General features: G+C 32.5%; 1 protein-coding gene across 1 annotated transcript in view; it reads left to right on the plus strand.

Annotated features, from left to right (window-relative positions):
• Positions 1-12,830, plus strand: part of Cnksr2 (connector enhancer of kinase suppressor of Ras 2) — a 237,507-nt gene that overhangs the window by 187,601 nt on the left and 37,076 nt on the right. The window contains exons 16-19 of the mRNA XM_059251058.1: positions 1,570-1,643; positions 2,359-2,430; positions 6,772-6,839; positions 11,051-11,151. Coding sequence (XP_059107041.1) covers positions 1,570-1,643; positions 2,359-2,430; positions 6,772-6,839; positions 11,051-11,151 — 315 coding nt within the window. The remainder of the gene's footprint in view (positions 1-1,569; positions 1,644-2,358; positions 2,431-6,771; positions 6,840-11,050; positions 11,152-12,830) is intronic.

Consider the following 12,830-nt stretch of genomic DNA (forward strand, 5'->3'; position numbering starts at 1 on the left):
CAGTCATTGGAAAGTTGTTATTACAGTTAGCCATGTAAAATATAAAAAAATAAGTTTGTAGTATATGTTCCAGGAAAGCCTAATTGTTATTTTAGAGGAAATAGAGTATTTTATATTGCATTATTATGAAGAGATAATATTCCAAAAATATTTCAAGTTTTAAATTAAGGCTGTCAAAAGTAACATAAGATAGAAGTCAAAATGGAAACATTTTCTTTAATCATAGATTGGAAAAAATATTTAAAGACAGATTTTTAGTACTGCTTCTGTACTTAACATACAAGTTTCAGTTGCTATCTACAGCTCAAATTTTTCACTTTTGCATAGTTCATTAATAACAGAAATGTACATATGCACACTGTGTGTGTGTGTGTGTGTGTGTGTGTGTGTGTGTGTGTGTGTGGAGGGGGGAGGGAAGGAGGGAACTGAGAGTAGCTTTTTTTCTTCAAAATAGTTGGAGGGAGAATAATCTTACTTAAATTTGATATATAAGGAGTTACGATCTGGTTTAGCAGATCAAGTAAAATGTGGAATGGTAAAGTCTGTGAAGCTTTGTTATAACCAGGAAAAAGAACACAGTAGCCACCAAATCACATTATACTTGATTTAACTTAAGACAAATACAATATTTTGGATAGTTCTCCTGCCTTGTTTTAAACTAGTATTAAAGAGAGGAGGATTTATGAATTTTATTGAATTTTTCAGATGAAAAATGTTGTGTGTGTGTCTGTGTGAGATGTATCTGAAACCACATATTTTAAAATCAAGTTGACCTACTTAATTTCTGAACTATTGAATACACGAAATAATTTTTATATAGAAAAATTCAAATTTGGTTAGCAAATTGCTATAAAAAATGAACATTTGAATTGGTAAGCAACTCCATATTTTATATCTAAATTTTTTAAATGATAGAAAATGGGTGGGGCTGGAGAGATTATTCAGCACTTGTTTCTAGCACCTACATGTTGACTCACAACCATTTGTATTTCTACTTCCTGGGGATCCAGTACCATCTTCTGACTTCTGTCAGGCAACAGGCATGCACATGATACTCATACATACATTCTGATAGAACAGTCATACACATAAAATAAATCACTCTATTTAAAATGATAGAAAATTTTATACTAAAAATGTACACATATTTTGTATGTATGGCCTGAAATGTTCTTTCCTTTTACTTTTTTTTTGCGGGGGGGAGTGGGGGCAGGGGATTATGTTCTAAAGCTCAAACTCAGAGTTCATTACATACTGCACAGATGAGTACTCTACCAATGAACTACTTCTTTAGCCCCAAAAATTTTTATAAAGCATATTTTACTTTGCAAATTATTTTCTAGCCTCATTTTAATATAAAATAGTGTATATGTTTTAATTTGTAAAAATTCTAAGTTTCAAAATAATGCTTTAATTTATGGATATGTAGAATGTATGGAATATAAGTAGACTTATGAACTAAATGACTAGCACATTTATTACTCTGAATGTCTAAGTTATACTTACATGGTATTATTAGCTTCAGACCTCCTTGGTATGATACACTAAACAAAAATCTTGCTTCTTTAGGATGAAAAAGCAGAAGGATTCATCAGTCTGCCTGAATTTAAAATTGATAGAGCCAGTGAATGCCGCAAGAAATAGTAAGTTCATTTTACTTGGAGAAAGGGGGAAGAAGGGATAATTTATTTTGTAATTTTCTAAATTTTAAGTTACAGTTTGTTTATCTGATGCTTTTAAACTGAGATTATAAGAAAGCAATTTCGAGGACGTAGCATGGAATTTTACTTATTTCTGTCATGATAGAAGATTATGTATGTGAAGTTAGGTTAGACACTGCATTAATTTTATCCATAAAAATTATTTAGTTTGAGCCAACAAGATGTCTCATGATAAAGTGCTTTACATGCAAGCCTGATGACCTGTCAATCCTGGAATCCATGGTTAGAGAGAACCAGTTCTCAAAAATTTTTCTCTAGCATGTGCACACACATAAAAACACCAGTGATGATGATGTTAATAATAAATAGACAAAATAGAATACTTTTGGTTTTATTTCAAGACAAGGTCTCACTATTTAGTTCTGACTGTCCTATAACTCACTTTGTAGGCCAGGCTGGCCTTGAACTCAGAAAAATCTACTCACCTTTGCCCCCAACTGCTGGGATTAAAAGTGTGTGTTACCATACCCAGGTTCCAAATTAGAATTTTTTAAAAAATTTTTCATACAATATATTTTGATCATGTTCTTTTGCCTCTCCCAACTCTAATAAAAAAATTTAAAGATATTTGACTTAAAACCTTTTTCCAATTTGTAAAAAAGTAAATGTAACTTATTTGTTGTTGTTTTACTCACAGTGCATTCAAAGCCTGCCATCCTAAAATCAAAAGCTTTTATTTTGCTGCAGAACATCTTGATGACATGAACAGGTAAAGTACTATTTACATCTCAAATTACCTCATTAGGCCTAAAATTCAAGGTCTAAGCTTGTCTTCAGTAATCTTTAAGGAATCTCATTGTATATTAATTAATTAAAAATTGAGTAGTCCATCTATAGTTACATGTGATCATACTTAATTTTTAAAAATGATATTTACCTAATTCATGATTTAGCATTTTAAAAGTTCAACTTTCATTGACTGTCAATTTTACCACATAAGTACCATAACCAATATAAATCCAAAATATTACCACAAAAAGGGGTTTTGTTTTAAGATGTTAAATTTTAGGAATATATCTTAACATGTATTCCTAAATGCTCAAAAAGTGTACAGAAAACCTGACTTATTCGAGTGCTATATATATTTGATAGACTATCCATTTCAATAACTTCGATCTAGCTATTGTAGTAATTCTTCCTGTCACCTTCATTATCACTGGGCAGAGTTATATAGCCAACTATCCCTCTAAGTAGGGTTTTTCTTTAAATTTTACACAAGTCTTCAGTAGCAAAAAGTATTAATGTTTATATACTTTTGTTCTTTTACCTCATTTACTTTTCTTTAGATGTCTCTAAAAATTATAACTAAACATTTTAAGCACAAAAATTGTGCTGCTTCGTAAATATGCTTAAGCAGAGGAAATGAACACTTAAGCTACTTTTATAAATAAATTATTTGACACCTAGAAGTACAACCATTGTTTCTGAAAAGCAGAGGTGTATGAAAGGAAATGGCAAAGAAAGGAACTATCCTTATTCATAATTTATATAACTTACTATTCTTAAAATTTCATACCAGCACTAAGAATTTTCACTGATTTTTTTTTCTCCTTGCTCTCAAAGTACATGATGGAGGACTTGTGGTTGTCTATTTTTGGTGCTATAATTTTCTCATAATTCTATAGTTCTATGTCCATGCCATCTATTTAACCAAATGATAAACTCAGTTCCCTAGGGATACACTTGAAGGGTTTGCATTATAACCAAAATAAGAATAAATGACATAAATGAGGATCTCTTGTACTACAAGATGAATACATTAGGTACCAGTTGCCTCCCTGTAAAAATTAAAATAGTTTAAGCATTCTTGATACATGCTAATTAGAACCATTTTAGTTTAGACATTGTCCATGCATTTTATCAACTATAAAACCTTTTTTGACTGACATTTGCTACTCTGTCTTAACAGTATATTCAAAAGAATGTCGATATCACTGCTCTTCCCTGATACTTCTCTAGTTCCAAACACCAGAAAAGAAACAGAAGAAACTAAACCAAACCATGTCATTCGTCTAATTACTTTAAGTAGTGGATTAAATCCAAAATGTCAGCACCACATTATACCTTTAAAAGTCTTGTTTTATGTAAGACTTAATATACTGTATATTTCAGAATTATAGACATAATAATTGAATTTTAAAATTTAATTATAATGTATCTTTGTTTTTCTTTCACCAATAACTTTATTCCTAGTATTGTTTTTAATAGGCAATTTAGAAAAATAATTGTTAATAGGATAAAATAATCAGTGCTAAAAAACATTCACACAGTGTTAGTGATATGGAAAGGCACCCATATACAGCTTTGTGTGATCACATTATCATACATAGCAAGATAATGTGGGTATTGATTTACTTCATATGTAATCTTTGAAAACATGCCTAATTCAAGAGAGGATGTATTTTTAAATAAGCATAATTATAGTCAATACATGCTTTATCTGATTATTTTATGACTTTAAAGGCATTATTGTTTTGTATTAAATTATACCATAGTATAGAATAATATGTATTTGTACTCTAGATTTTAGAAAATATGTAATACCAGTAGTAATAGGACCTAGTAATTAAGGTATAAAAGTATTCCTTAAATTTAGGTTTTCCATACGATCTGTATACACAGATATGTATACTTTTCTAAGTGTGTGTGTGTGTATGTGTATCCTTGTAACTATAAATTATTTCTCTCCCAGTATATTAGTCTGTGTTACTCTAAGCATATTCCCTTACCTATATATTCATGTTCTAAACTGTTAGAATATGATGAGGTACTAATATTCAAAAACTTCCACATCAGTGTTCTTGAAAAGATTCCAAGTTGAATAAATGTATCCCTGACCACCTTACCTAATACAGATTCCCTACTCCCAAGCAACTTTGACATTCTAAATTTTACCTACCAAGCTTGCTGCTTTAAAAGAAGGCATGTGCTACCTTGGTAACTTCATAGATGCTTACTTATATCCCAATTTGTCATCTGCCTCCATTGTTAAAATACAGGCATCATAAAGATGGGTGCTTTGTTTTGTATACTCTGTATTCTAGGTGCCTAGAACCATCCCTAGCACATTACAGGCTCTCAATAAATAATTCTGGAATCAGTTATCATATGTATATCTGCTTTCATAGCAACCTATGATAGGAAGTCATAATTATACCAAGTATATCAGTAAGTGAGGTTTTTCCAGCTGTCGCTTAAGAACAAGTATATCCAAGATACAGCAATGGCTATATAGTATTAAGTCTCTTTAGGCTATAAACAGCAGCCTGAGAATATCCATACATGTTCCAAAGAGGTTTTATTATGAGCAGAATTTTTTCTTTATAGTAGCTTAAATTTTCAGTTGTCTTAGGAGTTTTAGCAATCTAGAGTTCAATGAAAGCAAGGACTATGCCTTATACATTTATATGTTTCTAAAACATAGTTTATTGTTAAACACAAATAGATACTTAATAAATGATGAATTGAAAACTGAAGAAGCCTCTCTTAAATTTCTCAATTCACCTTCTAAGAACTTTCATTTTCTTTAGAATTCTGATTAAAATATCAATGTTTTTCAAGAAGTAAAAACATAATAGTAGATTCAATGTCAATGATCAACTTCCTTTAGTGTAACTGTCATCCTTGTCAACCTAACAGCATCAGGCTACACTTTCCCTGTAATCTAAATTCAACCCCTTTCTTACTAAAAATTGAACTAGATATTAAGTTTCATTTTGATCTTTTGCTAATAATTAGTCATTTTAAAAGATTTTATTATGAGGTTGACTTCTTGATTTATAGTTTAGAATTTACTAGTGTATGTATATAAAATATGTTATTGAATTCCTGTGGATATTTTATTGTATATTGATAGGACTCCAATCCTTTCTTTACTTCCCTTATATTCTTTAGGCTGATATTTACATGATATGTTTTGCTAACCTGAAGTTTAAATTTCAATAGATGCCCATGAGAGATACAACTTTCCTCTCTTCAAGATATGCTAGGTATATGATATAAACAGCACCACTTGGAAAAATTGTGAAATATGTGGTTCAGTTAGACAGATTTATGTTCTAGTCGAAAAAGATACAGGATCTTAGGAGAAAGAAATTCTCAAACCCAGGTTTTCTTTAAAATACATCAAGATCAGACTATTCCACCATTTAATGACGTTAACTCTAACAGTAATTCCAAAATTGCTTAAGGTAGTTTTGAAGGTGAATTCAACCCGATTTCAGTTTTGGAAAAACATATGGGCCATTGCTCAGAATTTCCAGATGAGAAATTGTCAGTTTGTTTACAAAGAATTTGTGATTTCATAATCTAGTTGAAATGATGCATACAGGAAGATTCCTGGCAGAATTAAATGAAGAAACTGAGATCGTGTTTTGCTGCACTAACAATAGCAGCAATACTTAAGAAAAAACTAAGACAAATTAACTTACTGTTGTTCATGAAAGTATGTTTTCTAGATCATAAAAGGTTAAAATTATATATGTACTTTCTATTTTTGAGGAGCTAAGTACTCTTGTATTTAGAGACAAGATTCTAAAGTACTTCTGAGATGTGTTTCCTCTTGGGTCATTCAACTTAAATGAGTGTATTCAAAACTATTATTTCATGGTAAAACTATTATTTTTACAGGCAAGCTCTGTAACTTTTTCTCCTGTCTCTATAAATTAGAATGGCTGTTAAAAGTGTCACCAAAGGAGCATTTGTTCTAAAAAACAAACAAACAAACAAACAAAAAAAAAAGAGCAGGCATATTTGGAGTGTTCATACATTTGATGGAAAATAATTGATATGGCTTTGGTCATCTCAAAACCTTCTATATTGCACACATTAACAGCTTTACATAACTGTTGCATTGGAATTACATCTTCAGTGTGGGAACAATTTGTACTATGGTAGATTATTTTCTATTGAAGTCTTCATTTTTTTTTCAAGTTTAATGAAGAACACATTTTATATGTAGAATTATCCTATATCTTTTTAGACATTTTGCAATAAATATTTCTAACCAGTATAATGAATTATCATTGATTTCTTTCTTTCTTTTTTCCAGGTGGCTTAATAGAATTAACATGCTGACTGCGGGATATGCAGAGAGAGAGAGGATTAAGCAAGAACAAGGTAAAGGAATACCTTTTATCTTATAATCATAATACACTTTTTCCTTACATAAGAAGACAGGGCTAATGAGGACTTTTTTTGAAGAAAATCATCAGTGACTCTTGATATAGCATTGATAATTGAGAGAAAGATACAAAATTTTATTAAATATTAAAATATTTCACAAACGATCCTCAATGTCACGCTTGTATGAAAATGTAAGCACCTATCCTACAGTTATACTGGATTCTGTTCAAAAAGGTAAGCTTGGTGCAATATAGAAAATGAAACATAGTAAGAAACAAATCAAGTTCCAGGAAACAAGGGTAAACAGAGTCTTTCCAGGAAGGGAGTATGGGAAAGACTTTGTTTGGCTCTGTTTTCTGAACTAATTCTTGTAAGATGGTAATGGTGTGGACTGAAGGCAATAACTATGATATTCCACAGAATGGAAGCAGATTGCACAATTCTACAAATAATGTAGAGGCTGTCTTCATCAAATCTGTATGCACGGGCAAACCTTGTCTAACACTATAATGCAGTAAATGTGTCTGGTGGCTTAAACTTCCTCACCTTTATGCCTCAGTGTAATTTATAGACCTTAATTTGAGGTAAGAGCACTGAAAAAAAAATACCAGCCTTCCTTTTCAAATTTCTTGAAAAGGGGTGAAGTAGCTCTTTAAACGTATTTTTACCTGATTGTTTAAAGTTATGAGAGTTGGATATATGGGTAATATACAGATAGGAAAATTAATCCAGGAAAAATATCAAGCTATATGTATCACAGAACTTTTATTTTCAAGCTTCAGAATTGTATTACTTGATGTTGCTTTCAAGTTGAGCATAATCTTGATTATAATGAATTTCCTTTGTTGTGAAACTAAGTTTCATTGTGGATAAAAGGACAGGTTAATTTATATTGCATGTGCAAGTTGCAGAGAGTAATTATTTTGTAGATGCATGCTGCCTTGCTCTATTGTGTAAGTATATATATTTAATGCCTACTAAAGTTTGGTAGAAAAACCATAGGCAGACTATGATACTTGCTTTTCCACAGAGTGAAAAGGCACTTTAACATACATCAGAAACAGACTTCCTACTTAATATATGGTTAAGTCCCTTGGTCTTCTGCTTAGGAAACTGATAAGTATTCATATCACCTCCACTCTTCTGTGGTTATTTGATATCTCCTGAGTAATTCTAAATGCTGAATTTAGTTCCAAACACAACATAGCTCTTCGAAGCTGAAAAGAGAATAGTGGTACCCACAGGATGGGAAGAACTAAGCAGGAATTGGGCAAAGTAATGAACAAGTACTGTTATACATAGCTAAGAATGAAGGTAGGAATTCTGGTATATTATTGTGTAGTATGGTGGATATAGATAATGATAATACAGTATAGACTTAAGAAATCTAGAAAAATGACATTTCAATGTTTTACCATAAAAATAATTCCTTGATGTCATTGTAAAGTTTTAATCACATAAGAGTGAATGAACTATATTGTATTTCTTTGATAGTTCTAAATAAGAGCAAGTTTTAAAAATATGTCCCTCTTCTACTGATGGGCATGTTTATTCATAATTACTTACAAAACTTACTATTTTGCAAGACACATCAAAATATATATTTATATTCTTTTAGAGAGCTAAAAATTCCATTTGCTCTTAGAAAGAAATCATACTGGTTTCAGCCACTAAGCTATAATGTGTGTAATATTTCACATGTTCCAAAAGAGCCTAAGTAAATTTTCAATGTTGCCTTTTTTCTGGTATTGTTCTCTCCCTTACAGCTTAGCATAAGAAGTTGATTTGTAAAGTCATATTTCTACTTTTTCTTAAGAAACATAGAAATGTTTAGATTGATATTGCTTTTTAATAAGCCAAAAATTATATCAAATACGGATTAGAATTTTTCCTAATTAAGCTGAGGAGGAAAAATAAACACTTCAGATCTCTTATGTATGGTAACAGCTATGGAGCCCTGGATAAAATGCTAATCATCTCTTTTCCAGGGTGCTAATAAGAACCACTTGAGATATTATTGCACCAAAACGCCATGGTTTCAATGGCAACATTAAGGATAAACTCAGCCAGCATTCTTGGGAACAGTGGGAAGGATAAGGGTAGAGTGGTCTTAGCAATCTCACTACTTTGTGTGGGGTAGGGAGAGGTGAATGCTAGCATTAACTTCCAAAAAGATTTCAGGCTCTCATAAAACTGCCCAGACCCTAGGACTCCAGATTGCATTCTTCATTGCTCAAAAATGCTACAAAGAAAAAAAAGAATATCTATGAAAATAAGCATCAGGTATTTACTGCCTTTCTGATTTGTGTCAGACTGTCCTGGCATAAAATCTGCAAATATCCCCGAGAAGATAAATGCTCCTAATATCTCTTGAGTGTATTCAAGGTACAAAGCACTTGAATATATGTTACTTTATTTAGAACTCCCACATACACAACTACAAAAGTCAGTTATTATTACTTGTTCTTTTACAGATTATAAAATAGGCCCAACAATGAAGTTAAATAATGCCTTTTAAAAGTGTCAATGTATTAAGTAGTTGTATTATGAAGAATTGAACCTTTATCTGCTTCTGAATATCAGTCATGCTTTTTCCACAATCATTTACTAGATCTGTTTCTGAGTAACTATGTCAATTCATCTTTGACGGAGGACTTAGTTATATTGGTAGTCACTGTCCAGTATCTCCATTACTTCCCATTGGGCTTTTTGAGTCAGGGTTTAGCTATTCAAAGCTGATCTCACACTTCAAATCCTGGGTAGCCTCCTGAGCACTGGAGTTACAGTTCTGTGCACCCATGACCAGTTTCCCAAAAACAAAAAACAGGTATCTAATTTAGATTAGTTAGATGTTTTGTATTTGTTTTCCCAGTGGGAGTTGTCAGGGTCGTTGTGTTTTAAGGCCTGACTAGAAGGGGCAGTGTATTTTATGTCCTGTATCTATTGCTGTAGACTTTCTTTTCACAGTAACAGGAGTAAAACCTTAGGAGTAGATAAGGGAGATTCAATCACATCACTATACTTAACATTAAACTTTCTTGATGTGTCAAGCAAGAGTCCTAGAATTTAGTACTCAGAGGTTTGGGTCAAGGCAATTTTTTAGTTCAAATCAAGCTCCATTATTTCCTACCAGAAATGTAACAATTTTTGAAGAAAAAATATGTTAGTTGTATTTATTTTTAGTCATCAGCGCAGAAAAAACATTACAATTGAGAATTTCTAGAAAGGGAAAGGCCCTACAAAAATATGTGTTCGGATTTTTCACTTGAATCTGAATACTACTTAAGTCTTGTCATAGTTGTTTTAGGATGTAAATTTTCATACCAATTTCCTTTTCTCTTAATACCTGTTCTCTCGGGTGATCATCCTGGCTCTTTGCTTGCAACTCACATAAAGAATCAACACAGCAGTTATGGCTGAGATATCATCCACTTGATTCTGATTGTTGCCCTTTTGTTGGATTTGGCTTACAATTTTAAAATATCTCTCAAAGTTCTTCATCTTCCCTCTTGCCTCAGTTCTGCCAAGTAACTTTGTGTAGCAGCTTATATTTCCTTTTAAGTAGTTCTGGAAATTTGGTGCTTGTAGCACATATCAGCAAGTGTGTACTTTTTTTTTCGTTTGGCAAGATTTAGGGGTTGCCACGTCTTTCCAAGGAGAGGTGGGAGTATGGTGTTATAAAGATTCGTGTCACTGTGACTTTAGAAAACAGCAATTGTTAGATAACCGTGAATTGAAGCCAAAAATATTTAGAACATTAATTTCGGGGATGTTTATATCAGTAGAGATATACAGCAGCATATGGTTTATTGCTTTTCTTCTCTGAGTATTTATCGCATTAAAGTGACATACTTTAAGAAACATCCTGTGGTATTTATTAATTAAAACTTCTGAAAATGGTCTAAAATTAAACATACCGTACACCTGTTTTGACTTATAGAAAAAACTAACTTTTTCTTAGTTCCATTAGGACTGGCTGTGTGCCATTAGTTTTTCATGAGGTTGGGATTAGGTTATTGTGTTCTTCCTTCTCCTCCAAAACAGCTAAAAATGAAACTTGATGACTCTTGAGTAGGGCAGTGATGGTGAACACGCTGTAGTAATTCAATTTAAATCTCTTTTGTTAAGTGGTAGTATCTTTTCTTGAGAAATATGGCTATCAATACTGAATAAACACCGAGATGTCCGTGTCTGTGACCTTTCAGATTACTGGAGTGAGAGTGACAAAGAGGAAGCAGACACTCCATCAACACCGAAACAAGACAGCCCTCCACCCCCCTATGATACATATCCACGGCCTCCCTCTGTAAGTGCAACCCCAGTGTGCTTCCACTTTGAGCTTAGAGCTCCATTTATATGTTAAAATGAACATATATTAAAATCTAAGTCAAACTGAGGTTTCATAGGGAGAAGAAAATTGGTGACCTAAAATCAGAAGGAAAATGTTTAAGTTTACAAGGAATATTTAATCAAGGGAAATAATCATCACAGGATATTGGCAAAATGAATTGGCCAGGTTTAAAGGAGTTAAAACAACAGAAAACTTTCCTTAGAAAAAGATATGATCTTATTTATTCTATACTAATGAAGTCAATTTTATATCTTTTAGAAACAACTGATAAATATTAGAACTATAGTGCTGGAGGTATAGCTCCTTAATAGATATCATATACTATCTTAGTTAGCTTTCTATTGCTACAAGAAAATATCATAACCAAAAGCAACTTGGGGAGTATTTTTGGTTTACAAGTCCTGATCATAATCCATCATTGAGGAAAACCAAGGCGGGAACACAAACATAGCAGGAACCTAGAAGTAGGAACTCAAGCAGAAACCCTGGTGGAACTCTTGTTTACTAGCTTGCTCAGAGTGCTTTCTTATATAACCTAGAACCACCGGCCCAGGAGTTACACCACACACAGTGGCCTGGGCCCTCCCACATCAATCATTAATCAAGAAAATGCCACACAAACTTGACTACATAACAGTTCAGTGGGGGTATTTTATCAATTGGCATTCTTTCTTCCTGGATGACTCTAGCTTGTGTCAAGTTTGAAAAAAAAAAATTAATCAGCACAGATGCACATATCCCTAGGTTTGATTCCCCAGCACTATAAAAACACGGGCACACACACATGTGAGTGTGTGTGTGTGAGTGTGTGCACACATGCACATGCACACATTTTAGATATAGCCATGGTATCTGCTTTAATACGTTTATGGTGCTCCAGAATTCTTACAGAATTTTCTTAACTCTATAAGTAACTCTATGTATACACTACACTTCATTCTTTTACTGAGATAAATAATAACCTTACTTTTCTTAAGACTATGTCAATTTATGCCTGTTTCCCGTCAAAATTACTGAGAGTATGTCAGTGTCCATATTTAATTTAACGGTCATGTTACCAAAATAATCAATTCTCTGTATCTTGGGGCTTTGTCTTCCCCAAAGGAAAATGAAGCTAGTTTATATGACTACACCAATCAACTTAATTTAACCTCTTTGCATTATTCCAAGTAATTAATATTTTCCCTTTCCTTAAAAACACCAGGATCTGCATGATTCCTTTGAAATTATAAAAGATGAAAGAGGAACCACAGCTTCACTTTTTTGAAATTATTCTTTTAATTATCTTACCAAGGAGTAGGTTTGCATATGGCTTTTTAAATATATCCTTAGTTTTGCTTAACTCTACCTCTGTCCCCTACTCACCAACCCTCCTGCCTCCAATCCCTACTTAAATCTTCCAATCCCCATTATTCCCTCTGTCCTCCTGTTGTTCTGCTATTCTTCTGCTAAATGCATCTTTTTTTCCTTTGAACAACAGTAGCATCTTGGAAAGAAACTTTTCACTTTATTGTTATTAAGTTGTTCAACATACTACTTAACATGTTGAAAGGTAACAGTCTACCCATGGATGATGCTAAGTAATTTCTTTCCCTTTTCCAAAAGGGGTGATATATACATCTCAGCTCAATTTG

The sequence above is a fragment of the Peromyscus eremicus genome, chromosome X, assembly GCF_949786415.1.
Source record: "Peromyscus eremicus chromosome X, PerEre_H2_v1, whole genome shotgun sequence".
NCBI classification, from domain to species: domain Eukaryota; kingdom Metazoa; phylum Chordata; class Mammalia; order Rodentia; family Cricetidae; genus Peromyscus; species Peromyscus eremicus.